The 13,858-nt window shown below is 43.0% G+C and overlaps 2 protein-coding genes across 9 annotated transcripts in view; both read right to left on the bottom strand.

Moving 5' to 3' along the window:
• USP49 (ubiquitin specific peptidase 49) overlaps positions 1–10,220 on the bottom strand; it is a 79,588-nt gene extending 69,368 nt beyond the window's left edge. Inside the window, exon 1 of one of the 5 annotated variants that reach the window (XM_016128521.2) lies at positions 10,159–10,220. The gene's annotated coding sequence lies outside the window, so the exon portion shown is untranslated. Of the gene's footprint in view, positions 1–254; positions 1,310–1,450; positions 1,476–1,648; positions 1,669–10,158 lie in introns of those variants that run through there. The other 4 variants (XM_016128520.2, XM_036217933.1, XM_036217929.1 and 1 more) reach the window with 4 other exon arrangements.
• Positions 1–13,858, bottom strand: part of MED20 (mediator complex subunit 20) — a 62,607-nt gene that overhangs the window by 45,217 nt on the left and 3,532 nt on the right. For 3 of the 4 annotated variants that reach the window (XR_001594901.2, XR_004950037.1, XR_001594900.2), the window contains exons 3-4: positions 12,008–12,261; positions 10,159–10,430 (exon numbers count right to left, since the gene is read on the bottom strand). Coding sequence is in view for 1 of the 4 variants with exons in the window: in XM_016128540.2 (XP_015984026.1) it covers positions 10,215–10,430; positions 12,008–12,261 (470 nt within the window). In the remaining 3 variants the exon portion in view is untranslated. Of the gene's footprint in view, positions 1–8,328; positions 10,431–12,007; positions 12,262–13,858 lie in introns of those variants that run through there. The other variant, XM_016128540.2, reaches the window with a different exon arrangement.

Raw genomic sequence — 13,858 nt, forward strand, 5'->3', positions numbered from 1 at the left:
AAATGAAATCAAACTGGGTCTCATCTTTTCAAAGTGGACATGAAAGTCAAATTAAAAGCAATGAAAGGTAGAAGCAGATTCAAGATTCCTTGAAGAGAGAAAGAGGTTTCTGGAATTTCCTACTTTTACAGACAAAAGGACTCGCAGTTTTAACACACAGTTCTCTTCTCAACAAAGAATTCCTTTCCTGCACCCCCCACCTCCACTCTTACTTCTTAGTTTTTACCCCTATCTCTAAGTCTCTTTTCACTCACCATGGTTCCTCCTCTTCTCCACCAAAGGCTCCCTACACTCGATCCTTCACTACAGCGTCTGAGCCGTGACCCACGCAGACCTTCTGGAGCATCTCCCCACAACATGCACATTTGATTCCCACCCCTGCGCAGTTCACTCCAGTTCTGCATGCATCAGGACTCCCCCAGCTTCCCTTAACCCTGTTCTCTTCCCTTACTCCTTATCTCGTCCTTTAAATCCTGGGGTCAATCTCTTCCTTGCTCCTCTCACTGCCTGCTTTTAGCCCTGTCTCATGACCTCAGTTTTTACCTTGGACCTTGCTTAAAACCTCATCAATTAACACAATTACCCAATTATCCTGTCCCACACCACCATCACTTTCTTACACCCTTACTCTCTTTTCCTTCCAGCTCTTCTGGTCCCCGAATTGTCCTATGAACGCCCTATCTCTTATCCCTATTTCCTTTTACCCTTCCACTATGCTCTTATTTCTAACTCCACCTGGTACCAGTCCGGTGTCTTATTCACCTCTCACTTTCAAGAATTTATACCCATTGCCCACCACTAACCCATACCTTTCTCAGAACCTCGCAGTTCCCACCCCACCGCCGGTCCTACTCCTTCAGCTCATCTCCCTCGGCACTAGTTCACACCCTTGTCACGTCTGGCTCTTAATCACTCTCTCTCCTCTGCTCCCAACTATTACCCCAGCTCTGCCCCTCCTTGCCTCCCACTTTCAACTCTTACACCAGCACCCCTCACCCCACTACCACCCTCTACAAAGCTTTCCCCTTCAAACCCTTGCTCTTACACCTAACCCCAGGATCCCTATTCCAAGCCTTGGTCTTCCTAACCCCATTCCCTGCCCAGCTTTCTTAATATCCAACCTAATTTTGCCTCCTTCCTATCTCCTTGGCTGGCTTTTTCTCATTCCTCCTCTCCCTGCCTTCTAACCCTTTCTCCCCTTAATCCTCATCTCATTTTAGACCCGTTCCCCGCAACTGCCCCTATGCCTTCCTTTCCCTATCAAGAATTTTGCCCCGAACCCAGTCGTCGCCCACCCCGCCAAAATCAAGCGCCGGAGCGCCCGTACTGCCGGCTCTCGCCTCCCGCCGGCCCCCGCCCCGGGCGCCCCCAGCCCGCCGGCGCCACGGTCCCGCCCCCTGCCGCCGCTCCTCCAGCCCGCGAGGCGCGCGCCGCCTTTGTCGCCCCTCACCCGGTATGTGAGGATTTTGCTTCTTTAAAGGGGAGGGCCAGTGTGCCGGAGACTCCTGTCCCCGCCTCCGAGCCTTAGAATGGGCTCCCTGGCCACCGCGTCCACCCCGGTCCCCGTCCCCCCACCCCCTGGAGCTACCCCCTTTGCTGTCTCCCTGCCTCCTCGGCCCCCTCCTTCGAGCCCCCCCTCTCTATTTACCGCCATCATCAGCACGCGCGAGCTGTCACCAAGGCGCGAGACAACTGAAAGCGGCCCCGCCCCCTGCCCACCCATTGGCCCACCCGCAGGAGCCCCGCCCCCCGGGCCCCGCATTGCGCCAACGGCGCAGCGCTGGGCACCGACCCCGGCAAAAACGTCCGCTCCGAGGGTTCGCGCCGCGGGCTCAAAGTTTAGGGTCAGCTACAAACGCAAGGCCGACTTGAGCCTAGCGTAAGGGGCGGCGACGTAGAGAGACATTGTGAATCTCGGGTTGTAGTTTGGTTGAAGCACAAGAGGGTAAATAAGGAGGTTTCCAGACAAAGAGACTCTTAAAGGTACCGAGTCTTCTGTCTGTCCCTCCTCCTTAAAGGGCCAGAGACTCTCCCGAGCCCATCTCCGCCCCCTTCTTTCATGCTCTTCAGTCGCGGAACAGTAAAAGAATTTTACATTAGTTTCCCGCGCTCTTTTTTGGAGCACCTTTAACATCTCTCCCACTGCCAAGGAGAAAAGCCTTTTCACTGTCTTACATTTTCGTCTTGTTTCTGTTAAAAGACTAAGTTAGTCTAACCGTGTCGTACCGAAACAAACAGCCTCAAAGCGGGTGGGGGGGTCCTGAGGCAGCGTTTGCAAAAGTTACTATTGGCTCCCAAAGGGGTGAGCACGTGTCTGACTTTTGCCACTGATGACCCAGACGGGATTCTGCTGCTTTATGGAAATCTCCGCCAAGGAAGAGGTTTACTCCGTAAACTGAAGACCTTCAGCAGACTGTGGGGATGTAGACTATAGGAAACCAAAACGGCGGCTATTTCTACAAGTCTTTTCTACCTCTTGGATGCATTGTCCTGACATAACTTGCGTGGCGGGGTTTGGGGAGTGACGTTACCACAAATAAGACGAATACTGTTACATCACTCAACACATGGCTAAAGCAGGTAAAGGCTTACACTTAAGTATAAGGACAAGGAAAAAATAAACGTGAGTTATCAGCTACACTGGCTCAAGGCTACACACTTGTAAATATGAAATAAAGGACAAAAGCCAAAGAACAACGATATAAGAAGGGGAAACAGCATGTGCACCTGTAAGAAACTACAATGCCTGGAACCAAACGCAATTAAGCCTGAAAACTTTCCCAAAAGTAATTAACACGAGCACTAAGAGGTTTGATAGAATGAGAGGACCTGGTGATTGATTTGCTAAAATCTGTCATGCGGTTTAAGAGTTCAGAGTTAGATCTAAAATTCAAAATTCCCATTATTGCCTAACACCTTTAACATAATTCTCTTTAAGGAATTCTTACATTATAACTCCTTAATTATCTATTTTCTCCCCTTGCTCCCCAAATACCCTCTTCGAGAAAATCTTGAAGAATAAAGATTGTATTTTACTCAATATTAAATCCCTAACGAAGAGCCTGACACATACAATAGGTGTTTTTGTTGAGTGAAGGATTTTGGAGACACTTAACAGTTCTGAGTAAGGTGTGCTCTCAGAATAGCAATCCAGGGGAGAAAGATTCAGTGCTGTAAGCATGTTTTAGAACAGTGGTTCTCAAAGTGTGCCCTGAGGTCCATGGGATCAAAACTATTTTCATCATAATAAGACATTATTTGCCTTTGTCACAGTGATGACATTTGCACTGATACGAAATAAAGAATTGGTAAAATTGTTGTTGCCTTAGCATAAATTAAGGCAACGGCACTAAATTGTACTAACAGTCAAGGTATTTTTCACTGATACCCATTAACAGGAAAAAACAACTGTTTCACTTAAGGAATACCTGATGAAGCACTAAAAATTATTTGATTTAAGTACACATCTTTTCAATAATCTATTCTATAGAAGTATGCACAAATGTTTTTCTTGAGAAAAAGCACTAGCAGTTTCTCTTAATTTTGAGCTGAATTAACAACTTCGTGGAATGCCATTTTTATTTGAACGAACGGCTAACAGATAAATAAAGTGATTCAGCCTTGGGTATCTGACAGATATTTTCTCAAAAATAAAGTAATCCTGACAGCATCTGTTAGCAATGATCAAATTCAAGCTCTCAAGCAAAACGTAGAATTCGAAAAGTTTTATCTCCAACTGTAAGCTTAATAGCTTCCCAAGACTCTTATGATGAGATTAGTGGTGATATTAACAAATACAATTTTTTGCTATTGTATGATAAAATGTGTCAACATTTAAAAGATCTGCAATATTTTCCAAATGACCAATGCATGATACTATAAAATCACTCATTAGTAAAAGAGCCCTTCGAAGTGCAAAATAAACCAATGAATGGTTAATAGCGTACAAAAAGTTCACTGATAAAGAGTTTGAGATTCCACACTGCAACTAACCTTTAGCGGAATTGTGATGTAGTATCAGAGTATCCACAATTATCTGAAAAGATTATTAATATACTTCTCCTCTTTTCCAGCTGTGAGGTTGGATTTTCTACATATTCTTCAATAAAAACAACAAATTTCAACACGTTGAATGTAGAAACAGATATGAGAATTCACTCTCTTCTATCATACCAGACATTCAAGTGATTTACAAATATAAAACAAAGCCACTCTTTCCACTAACATTTTTTAAAAAGTTATTTTTCATTAAATATTTTATTTATGTGAACATGTGATGGGTTTACTGTTACCTTTAAATGAATTAATACTTTCATTTTTTTCATTATGTTTTAATAAAGTAAATATCAATAGATATAATCTACACAGACAAAAGCTCTTTGAGGTACTTGATAATTTTTATGAGCATCAAGGAGTCCTGAGATCAAAACATTTGAGAACTGCATACTAGATAGAAGCAGAAAAAATAAGAAGGCTAGTTTTGATAATTCGAAGATGAAAAGACTACATAGGATAGCTAACAAAAGGTTTACTGTCGCTTCAGAGTTAAGAATTTTAGGTGGTTTGTCAATGAAGAATGGAAACTACAATAAAGAACACTAAACTTTATTTTAAAGACACAACTGGTTATGAGTGTAATCATGATATACATGGCATTAAAAAAAAAAAAAAGTTTAGAGACAGCCATGACACAAGCTTAGGAGCTGAGCGTAAATAGGGATGGATATACTCCACATAAAAGATACAATCATTTCTACCGTACCTTTTTTTAAAAAAAAGCCCAATCGCTTTTCCTTTATGTTATAGAACAAGTAAAATCTCATCAATATGAATAAGTATTAAAAACATATTTCTATGCTAATTTGGTTATAAAAAGTACACCTATACATGAATACTTTCTCTAAACACTCTCTCTACATTGCTCATTCTCTATTACAATACTCTTTGTACTAGAGAATTTTAACCTGCCATGAAGTAGTAATGACCCCATAACTTCTCATCTTAAACATCCTAACCAAATACCAATACCCTCAGCACCATTTGAAAGATGCAAGAGCAGAGACAGCATCTTCTTGCCTACAAAGCACTCTTCACATTTATTCTCCCTGAGCCTCTCAAAGAGTCAATGAAATATGGCAAGTCAGTATCATTATTTCCACTTTACAGATAAGACCCAGAAAGGCCACCTTGATTGAAGTTACCTGACAAGTTAGGGACAGTACAATGACTAGAATTAGCCATGTCTCCTAACACATGTTCTCTTTCTTTTAGTAGGCTGCCTTGGAACACCTGTCACATCTACATCCCTAGCCTTGCCTTTCCTACATGACAGAAGATTTCCAATACTGAATTCTGCCTTTGGGACAATCTAGGACATATAAATATGGTCCCTAAATTCTCTTTTTTAAAGTCTCCAAAGAAAATTCAGTAGAATTCATATTAATGTTAAAAACAGGTTGATGCTATTTGATAGGGCAGGAATGTGTTAGGAAATAAAACATAACAAAAGAATTAGGAATCTTTGCCCTAATAGTTCCAAGAATTTTTTCTAAACTTGCCAATTTCATCACAGACTAGGAACTATTTCACTGCCTCGTCAATCATATCCTTCTGAAAAATGAAAATACTCATTATGCCAAATTCCATTACAATAATAATTTTCAGATCCCATGGAGTGTGTCATAATAGAAGAGTAACTCCTGGGGCCACCAAGAAAGCTATATAAAGATTGCTTCATACATATTTACTCCCACTCATCTCTAAAAGGCTGTGTGTATACATATGAAGAGACAAGGGGGAACCTATAAGAAAGACATGAGCAGGAAAGCACTTCAGCTTTACAGAAACTGACTGAAACACCTAAAGTACTACAGAGTGAAGGAGGAAATTCCCTGGAAAGGACCCCAGGTAAAAGGTCCAAAAGGCAGGCCAAGGTCTTGCTCGCAATGAGATGACTGGACATGTATCAATCACCCTTGCTTTATCTTTGTCTTCCTGTTGTTTTCCTTCGGTGTCCGTTCTCCCTTTACAGAATCACAGATCTTTGATATATTCTACTGAACCTTATAAACTCTATTCCCAAAAAACTGCACATATACTCGAAACCATGTCCAGTTTCAGGGCATATAGGCCTCTTGAGGCTCCCTTCAGAGGTTAGTAACCTGCGGTAATGTCAGAACCCCTAACTTTAGAGACATAGTTCACTCGTACTTCAGCACCAACTAATGATATATTTCCTCATTAAGCACAATACAGTCTCCACAATCTGGAAGGGAAAGGCCAAGTATGCTTTGCTTTTCGTCTCAGAGTTAATGAGAAAAAAGATGAAATACAGAGGAAAGGATTTCTCTAGATGAGGCCAAGTCAAGGCTGTACGACATCAAAAAGGGACGGTGTAAAGATGTGAATACTGAATGATGGTCCAACTTAAAGGGTCTCTTGTAACCCAAGAGCCTGGATCTGGAGTGCTCTATACAATGGCAGAAATTCACATTGGGGGAAAGGCCACCCTCAAGAAATGACAGCTCAAAGGCCAAAGACAGCAACCCCTGGGAGAGGGCCCAACTTGTAATGCAACTGGTTTCAGTCATTCCACATGGCAATTGTGACTGAGGCCCACAGCCCAAGACACCCAGACAGCAAATACAGAGGGGGAGACTGTGGAGAGGGAAAAGCAATACTGGGAGTTATAGTATGGACTCGGAGACAAAGCTATATATATATATATATATATATATCAAGCCCCCCCCCACACACACACACATATATCAGTCCTGCCTGCTTCTAGATCTGTGAATGTCCTCAAAACATTCAGCCTATAGCCCTCCCTGTATTGTATTTTAAGAGTTTCAACTTTTGACAATTGGAGGACGTGTTTAAGTGGGAATTTCTAACTGCTCTTCTTACCCTGCAGGATTTGGAGAGAAAAATTTCACTACCTCATCCTGAAACCTCAGCAGTGAATACTGGACACACTGGGTTGGGGAAGACCCAGTAGTGGGAAGGAGTAATCAGTTTCTAGGTATTTCCTTTAGTAGAACAGTGACACTAATAGATGGTGGGGAAAATGTGACTACCTGGCACTCAGGATCGGAGGACAGAGGACAGAGAATCAGAACATCACAGGAGAGACAAGAGGAAAGCAGAGCCAGAGCAGAAACCATCAATGAATACAAGAAATGGACTAGACACAAAGTAGAGTATAAATCCCAGCATTTGCCTTCTGCCTCCACAGATTTTGCCATTTGTAGGCATAACCTGTACTAAACTTAATAATTCCCTTTAAATGTATTCTTTTTTTAAAAAACTTACCCTCATCCTAAGGAATAAAGAGCTAGTTAGATTTTTCTCTGATATACATTAGAATAAGACATAAGTATTAATATAAAAACATTTCCATATTCCACCTGAAATCACCCGACACCACACAGAGGTCCAAGAGACACATGCAGATGGCCAGGAGTTCTGAGTCTGAAGTTTGGTCCCGACTCCAGCCTCACCTCTCAGCATGACCTCTTTGGAAGCCACTACCTCCTCATCTTATAGTGAAGGAAAACTAGGTGAGCCCTAAAGCTGCCCTGACAGGCATGGCTGGCAGATTTCTATGTGGCTCTGGCAAAGTTATCCAGCAAAGTGACTTGTTAGAAATTTCCCAGTTTTTGCTTTTTCCCTAGCTACAGATAGGGAAAGGGGTGACACAATCAGAACAAAAGAAGCTGGGTCGGAAGAGAGCGTAGTGTAGAAGGAAGAACATGAGATTTCGACCCCAAAATACGGCATTTCCATTTACCAGCCAGCCAAGTTTACGTTTTTTCATTTATAAAATGAGGATAACCATGCCCTTTTTCCTTAAATTTATACATTTGTTCCTCAACTTTCATTCAACCTGAACTTTCAAAAATGTATACACTGACAATCCTAAATTACTCCTGAAAGTCGCATTCAGACTTGCGCACAAAAGCTAGATGACGTTTGGGCCCTTCTCACTAGTTATCAATTCAGTTTTGGCTGCTTTGCAAGTGGAGGCATATTGGTTAAAATGTATTGCATTACCTTCCTTTTGCAGTGATAAACTTTAACTGATGAAAAGGACAAAGATGGATAAAAGTACTCAAAGTGGCAGTTCTTAAAGCTTGATCTGGTGTTCGATGCACTTAAAGCTGGTCAAATGTGTGCTCAAAATAAGAGAAAAGAACAAAAGTGAGGAATACTGGAGATGTAGGAGCCAAAATTGTGTTTAAAGACAAAGTACAGTTCGGGAGTTCATATCATTTTTTAGGTTTGAGAGAACAGAATCCCTCCTTATGCATTAATAAGTCGAGAGTCATATTCACCACACTCAATTTTTTATATATTATTAGGAGCACATGTTCAAAATGCTGTCTCATCTCACAAAAGATTGTAGGCAGCTACATAAAAAATACAAATAGATAAATCTGGACAAAAGCAAATATAAATCGGAAGGCCAAAAACATAAGATCTGTGCATTTTATTGTGTGAAACATACTTCGATTCTTAAAAAAGTAAAGACAAAACAAAGAAATAAGCAAAAAAAAACCCAAGGGGATGCGAGACAAAAAATGCAGGTGATAGGTCTTGCAGTTATAAAGTTGAACTGAGCTTCCTGCCAGCCAAAGCTAAAAGGGAAACATAACTACTACCTGATACTTGTTGCAGAGGCTTTAGTTTGAGCCCTTAGGTCCAAAAACTATTTCTCTTTAGGTTCCTTCAACAAGAAACAGTAACCTTGAGAACACAGCAGTAGGTACATCAATGCATTTCCTAAGACCATCTCTGACTGTGTATCTCAATGTTAGCCTGACTGAACATTTCTGCAGCAGGAGAGAGGTAGGCAGTCCATATCAGTCAGATGAGCAGCATGGGGGCCCAAATGAGACGAAGAGGAAGAATTCATGAAGCGAGTATCAAAACAACTGTTCTAATGCTAAGCTCCAGGCACATGAGAATTGGAGGCCTTATTGCTGAGACTTAAGCAAGGGGTGAGGAACTGGCTTCCTAGTGTGACTAATTCGGCTAAACTGAAAGTGGCTTTGGTGTCAGCCCTACCCCAAACCAATTCATAAACAAGTGGATTAGTTACAGGGGGTACTCACTGCAAAGTAACAGCTAAGAGCATTCCTGGGCACATCCACTGAGCTCCATGTAGCAGAGGCCACAAACTGGGCCTCTGCATTCATTTTCTCCATCTTTTAGTCACAGAACCCCCTGAGTTTGGACTGGGCACATAACTACACAAATAAGAGGCTCTATATCCCAGTGTATATTTCAACAAAGTGCGGCCATAGAGGTTTGAGCAACTCCAGGTCATATCCTTTTAAAAAAATATATGCATTATTCTCTTTCTCCAGTAGAAAGTATACATGGAGCTAATGAGTACACTTTGACCTTGCAGGCAAGGACAACAGGGGGAGAGGGAGGCAGCAGACTAAACAAGATAGAAGGAAACCGAGTTCCTGATGACCATGTAATTTAAATCTGCCCTGGACCTCTGCCCTGACTACCTCTGCACTCCTACAAGAGAGAAAATTAAACTTCTAAGAGCCACTGTGCTTTAGGTTCTATTTGTTACAGCAGCTTAGTCTGTGGCTTAACATAATTCACAGCAGAAGAGAAGAATGTCAGAGGTAGAGAGACTTCTAAAGATTCAGGCAACACCCTAGAAAAGTCAACTCACAATTCACTTTAGCAAACAGGTAGGCAAATGACAGCCTTCAAACAAGTTTTGCCTCCTACTCCTTCTCCAGAAGGGGCCCAGCACATCCTTTGAGGCGAGGAAGCAGCTTTTATTATAGCATAGCCCAAACACAAAATGCAGCCTGTCCACTGTAGGCCTAGGCCAAATCCTCAATAACTGGAGATACAGACGACCAACCAACACCAAGCAGGGACGCCCCTGTCCTACCTTTTTCCCTAAAGCAGGAACACTCCAAACTTCTCCACTCTTTATAATTACCATTCTCGAGGACAGGCCAAATCCAGAAAGGCGTGGGGTGAGACAGCTATCAGGGGGCTTGTGTGAGGGTCAGGAAAGAGGAGTCCAGAGCCCCAGAATGAAAGTCACAGCTGAAAAAGGAGAGGGAGAGAGGCCTCCATGACTTCCCTGGGTTTCTGGGGCCCAGAGGCCTGAGGGTGCAGCACCTGCTCCTCCTGTGGAGTCCTCTGGTGACAGAGCTCAGTCAGACAGCTGCTTGTCACTAACGAATCCCAGCCACTGGCACCTGCTGCTGCTTGCGGATCTTGTTGAAGAGTTCCATGTACTGGACCATGGTATCTGCTGGGCCATAGACTGCATCGTGTCTGTTGCCGAACACTGCAGGAGCCCCTGGTGTATGGCTGCCTAGAAAACTCTGCAGGAACTCGAGCAGCAGGCTCCAGCAGTCACTAGCTACCACACAGGGGCCATACTCCACCTGGGGACCAAAGAAACACAGAATGAGGGTGAGTTCAGGTGAGGATGAGGGATTCTGCTTCCTTTGCACCTCTTGCCCCATGCTCCCATCTTCCCAATCTCTGAGCCAAAGCTGACACACACCTACTAGCACTGTTGCTGGGCAGGAAAAATTCAATCTAAATGCCAGAGATTCCACATACCGGCATTTATTCCCTCTAGGCATCTTTGACATTCTCATTTTAAAGTTATCAATCCCCGGCCCTGCCCACAAAACCCAGAGGCAGATATAAGAACCTCTGGATTATCTCAGAACTGTACAGTCCCTGCTATGCTGGGTGAAGATTCAAGGAGAGCTCAGGAAAACTGACAAAATGAAGAGCAAGAAAAAGTGTGTGTTGGGGGATCCATAGAGAGCAAAGCAGACACATATGCTCATAAGTCTCTTCAAGACCATACATTACTCCAAAGGTAAATCCAGCCTAGTCTTGGACCCTAAGAAATAATTTCCCCACCAGTGTTGCTAGGGCCAAAGGATAAACATCTTCAGCTTTCTTCTTATTCTTAATTTGTCACTGGAAAGATGGCAGGGGGGAAATATTGAAGGAGAAACATGTAAATAAACAGCTGGGGTGTATTAATACAAGTTGGAAATGTGGTGAACAAACAGTATGTTCCTGGTGGGTCTCAACAAATGCAAGATGTGCCACAAGCTGAAAAGGGTCAGAAAATCTTGGCCCTCAAGAGCCATGGAGTTTCACAACAGTAAATATCACTAATGCCCTTCTCTCCACCAAGGATTCTTTTCGGGATTTACCTATCCCCATGTTTATACACCTGAAGTCCCTCCTTAAATGCTACTCCTGCAGGACGTGTCACAATCCCCCCAAGCCAGCAGTGCTCTCATTGGCCTGAATTCCCAGAACAATCTGTGCCTCTTTCATGGCATTTCTTACAGACTAACTTCAAAAACAGATCATGTGTTTCGGCCTTGCTCTCTTACTAAGTCATAAATTTGCAAAAAGTAGGCCCAGTAGCTTACTTATTTTTTTTACCTCACACAGTGCTGGGAGCATAACAGATTGTGGACTCTCACTGGTCCCAAAGCCAGCTATTGCCACACTCCTCCCTCTTTGCCATTTTCAATGTACACCTCAAGGGTGAAGTCATCACATGCGCCCCTTCCCACCATGAAAGTGGACAGCATGGCAAAAGGAAGACAGCTATACAACTTTTGAGACCTATCTTAAAGCATACTAAGGAGAGGTGTGTGGACACGATTCAGGACCCACCTCCCAAAAGTTGCCCTGGTCTACTTCAGTCCTTCCTGTGATAGGTGACTGTCCCTTCCCTTTCCTAGCAAGACAGCCTTCCTAAGCTTTCTACCTGCTGTGAACCCAGCTTCCCATTCCCATCCTGGACTAGAGTTCCCAAATGATGAAAGAAAGGATAAAAGGTGCAGGGAGAGGGGAGAAAGATGCTCTGGAGACAGGAATTAGGGAGGCATAAACTTTGCATTCAGAAGGACGTGGAAATCTGCAGAGCCTTTGCTGAGCAGCCCCTTCAGCACGTCCTGCTCCTACTTCACCAAGGTCTTACCTCCACGGAGATGCCTCGGGCACTGGGCCCCATTGTGACTGTGCCCACCTTCACTAGGAAGTCACAGTACTGGTAACGAGTGCCCCGGGTCTCAATCTTGCTGGCCTTCGCACTCTGGAAGAAGCCCTTGAGCTTTACCATGAGCACATCAAAGTTGGTGTCAGCAATAAGGCAAGGGCCGTTTTCAAAGAGGGCAAAGCAGCTCAAAGGATACTCTGAGTTGTGCATCACATACATCAGCTTCCCGGTCTGACCTGCAGGGATGGAGATCCTACTCAGCATCAAAACCTTCATCAGAAAACTCCAGAATAGAGTCAAATGCAGAGAATGAGGCTGGATGGTAATCTGGCATTACCTCAGCAGTCTGGGGTGTGGGGGGAGACATCTCTTACCAACAGCCTTTATTGGAGAACAGCAGGCAAGGCAGCATATGGTAAAACCCACTTACTCCACAGAAAAAGGTGAGGAGCACACAGGGAACTTTACTAGCATTGACAGCAGTTGAATTCTTAAGCTGCGCGATGGGCTCACAGATGGATATGTAATGATGGTGATTAGTAACTTCAGGACCTTACATATAATCTTTTATGTAATCATATATTACATAATAAGAAAAATAAAAGCAATAGCATTACAGTATGCCAAATGAAGTAGACACTCTCTTCTGTCCATCCCGACCTTCCTTGGGTTCCCCACTCTTGGAGATACAGGAAGGGGCCCCCCAGATGAAACAAAGGGGAGTATCTGAGCATGAGGCTGGGAAGGCAGGCCAGAACCAAGCTGGGCTAAGTCTTGTCTTCCATGCCTCAAGAAGTCTAGACTTCATCCTGAAGGTAATGGTGAACTCTTGGACAATTTTAAGACATCAGCTGACTTGGGAAGCTAGCAGTACACTACAGCAGAAAGAACACAGAATCTAGAATCACAAGATCTAGTTTCAAGCCCCAGATTATCCCTTCTAGCCTCTAAGAAATGAGTTTTCTCACTGATTATTATAGATTTTCTGCAAGAAGGAAGGAACACTATACATACACAATTGGTTAAGTGGAAAATGGAAGAAGGTAAAAGATAGAAAGAAAGACTCCTCTCTCATATACTACAAGAGTTAATAGATAGATTGCCACAATCCCAAATATTTATTATGTAGTTAAACTATCTCCCAACACTGTGCTGTGGTTTACAAGCACAGGCATCCAAGTAGAGGACTTAGCTCCTGGCCTCAAGAACCTGAAATTTTCACTAGAAATAGACAAAAAACTTTAAAAAGACAATAAAACAAAAGTGCTTACCTGGGAAGACCTGGAGTCTTTTTTTGAAAGAAAGAAAGACTTCAGGGTAGGAAGAAATCAAAGTGAGCTAAAGTCAGCAGAAAAACTCATGGAAAAAAAAAAAGACTTGAATTAGGACATAAAGAGAGGATTCAGCCATACAGAGAAGGAAAGAAGACATTCTAAGCACGAATGAGTGTAGCAAAGGAAAAGAGAGAGAAGCAGCGGGTAGGGGGGAACAGGGGGCGTTGTGACCTCTATACAGGCCTCCACTCTCCTGCAACCTCCTGAACACAACAGGCTCTACACAAACCTCTCCCCACATCCCTCCTGACTGCATGCTGCCAGTTCTTACTTTTCACCTCCTGATAAATCCAGTTCAAACACTTCAATCCTCAAAACAAACAAAAAAAAGATCTAAATATGATCAGTCCTTCTGTTCTTGTTTAAACTCACTATAATTACATACTTAATTCATATGAGTCTGCAGGTGTTCTATCTTGAAAATATTTTGAAAGTCAACTAAGATTTTACTTTTCAATAAAGAAAGCACTTACAGTTGTTTATATTTTTAATCACAACA

The sequence above is a fragment of the Rousettus aegyptiacus genome, unplaced genomic scaffold, assembly GCF_014176215.1.
Source record: "Rousettus aegyptiacus isolate mRouAeg1 unplaced genomic scaffold, mRouAeg1.p scaffold_m13_p_1, whole genome shotgun sequence".
NCBI lineage: Eukaryota > Metazoa > Chordata > Mammalia > Chiroptera > Pteropodidae > Rousettus > Rousettus aegyptiacus.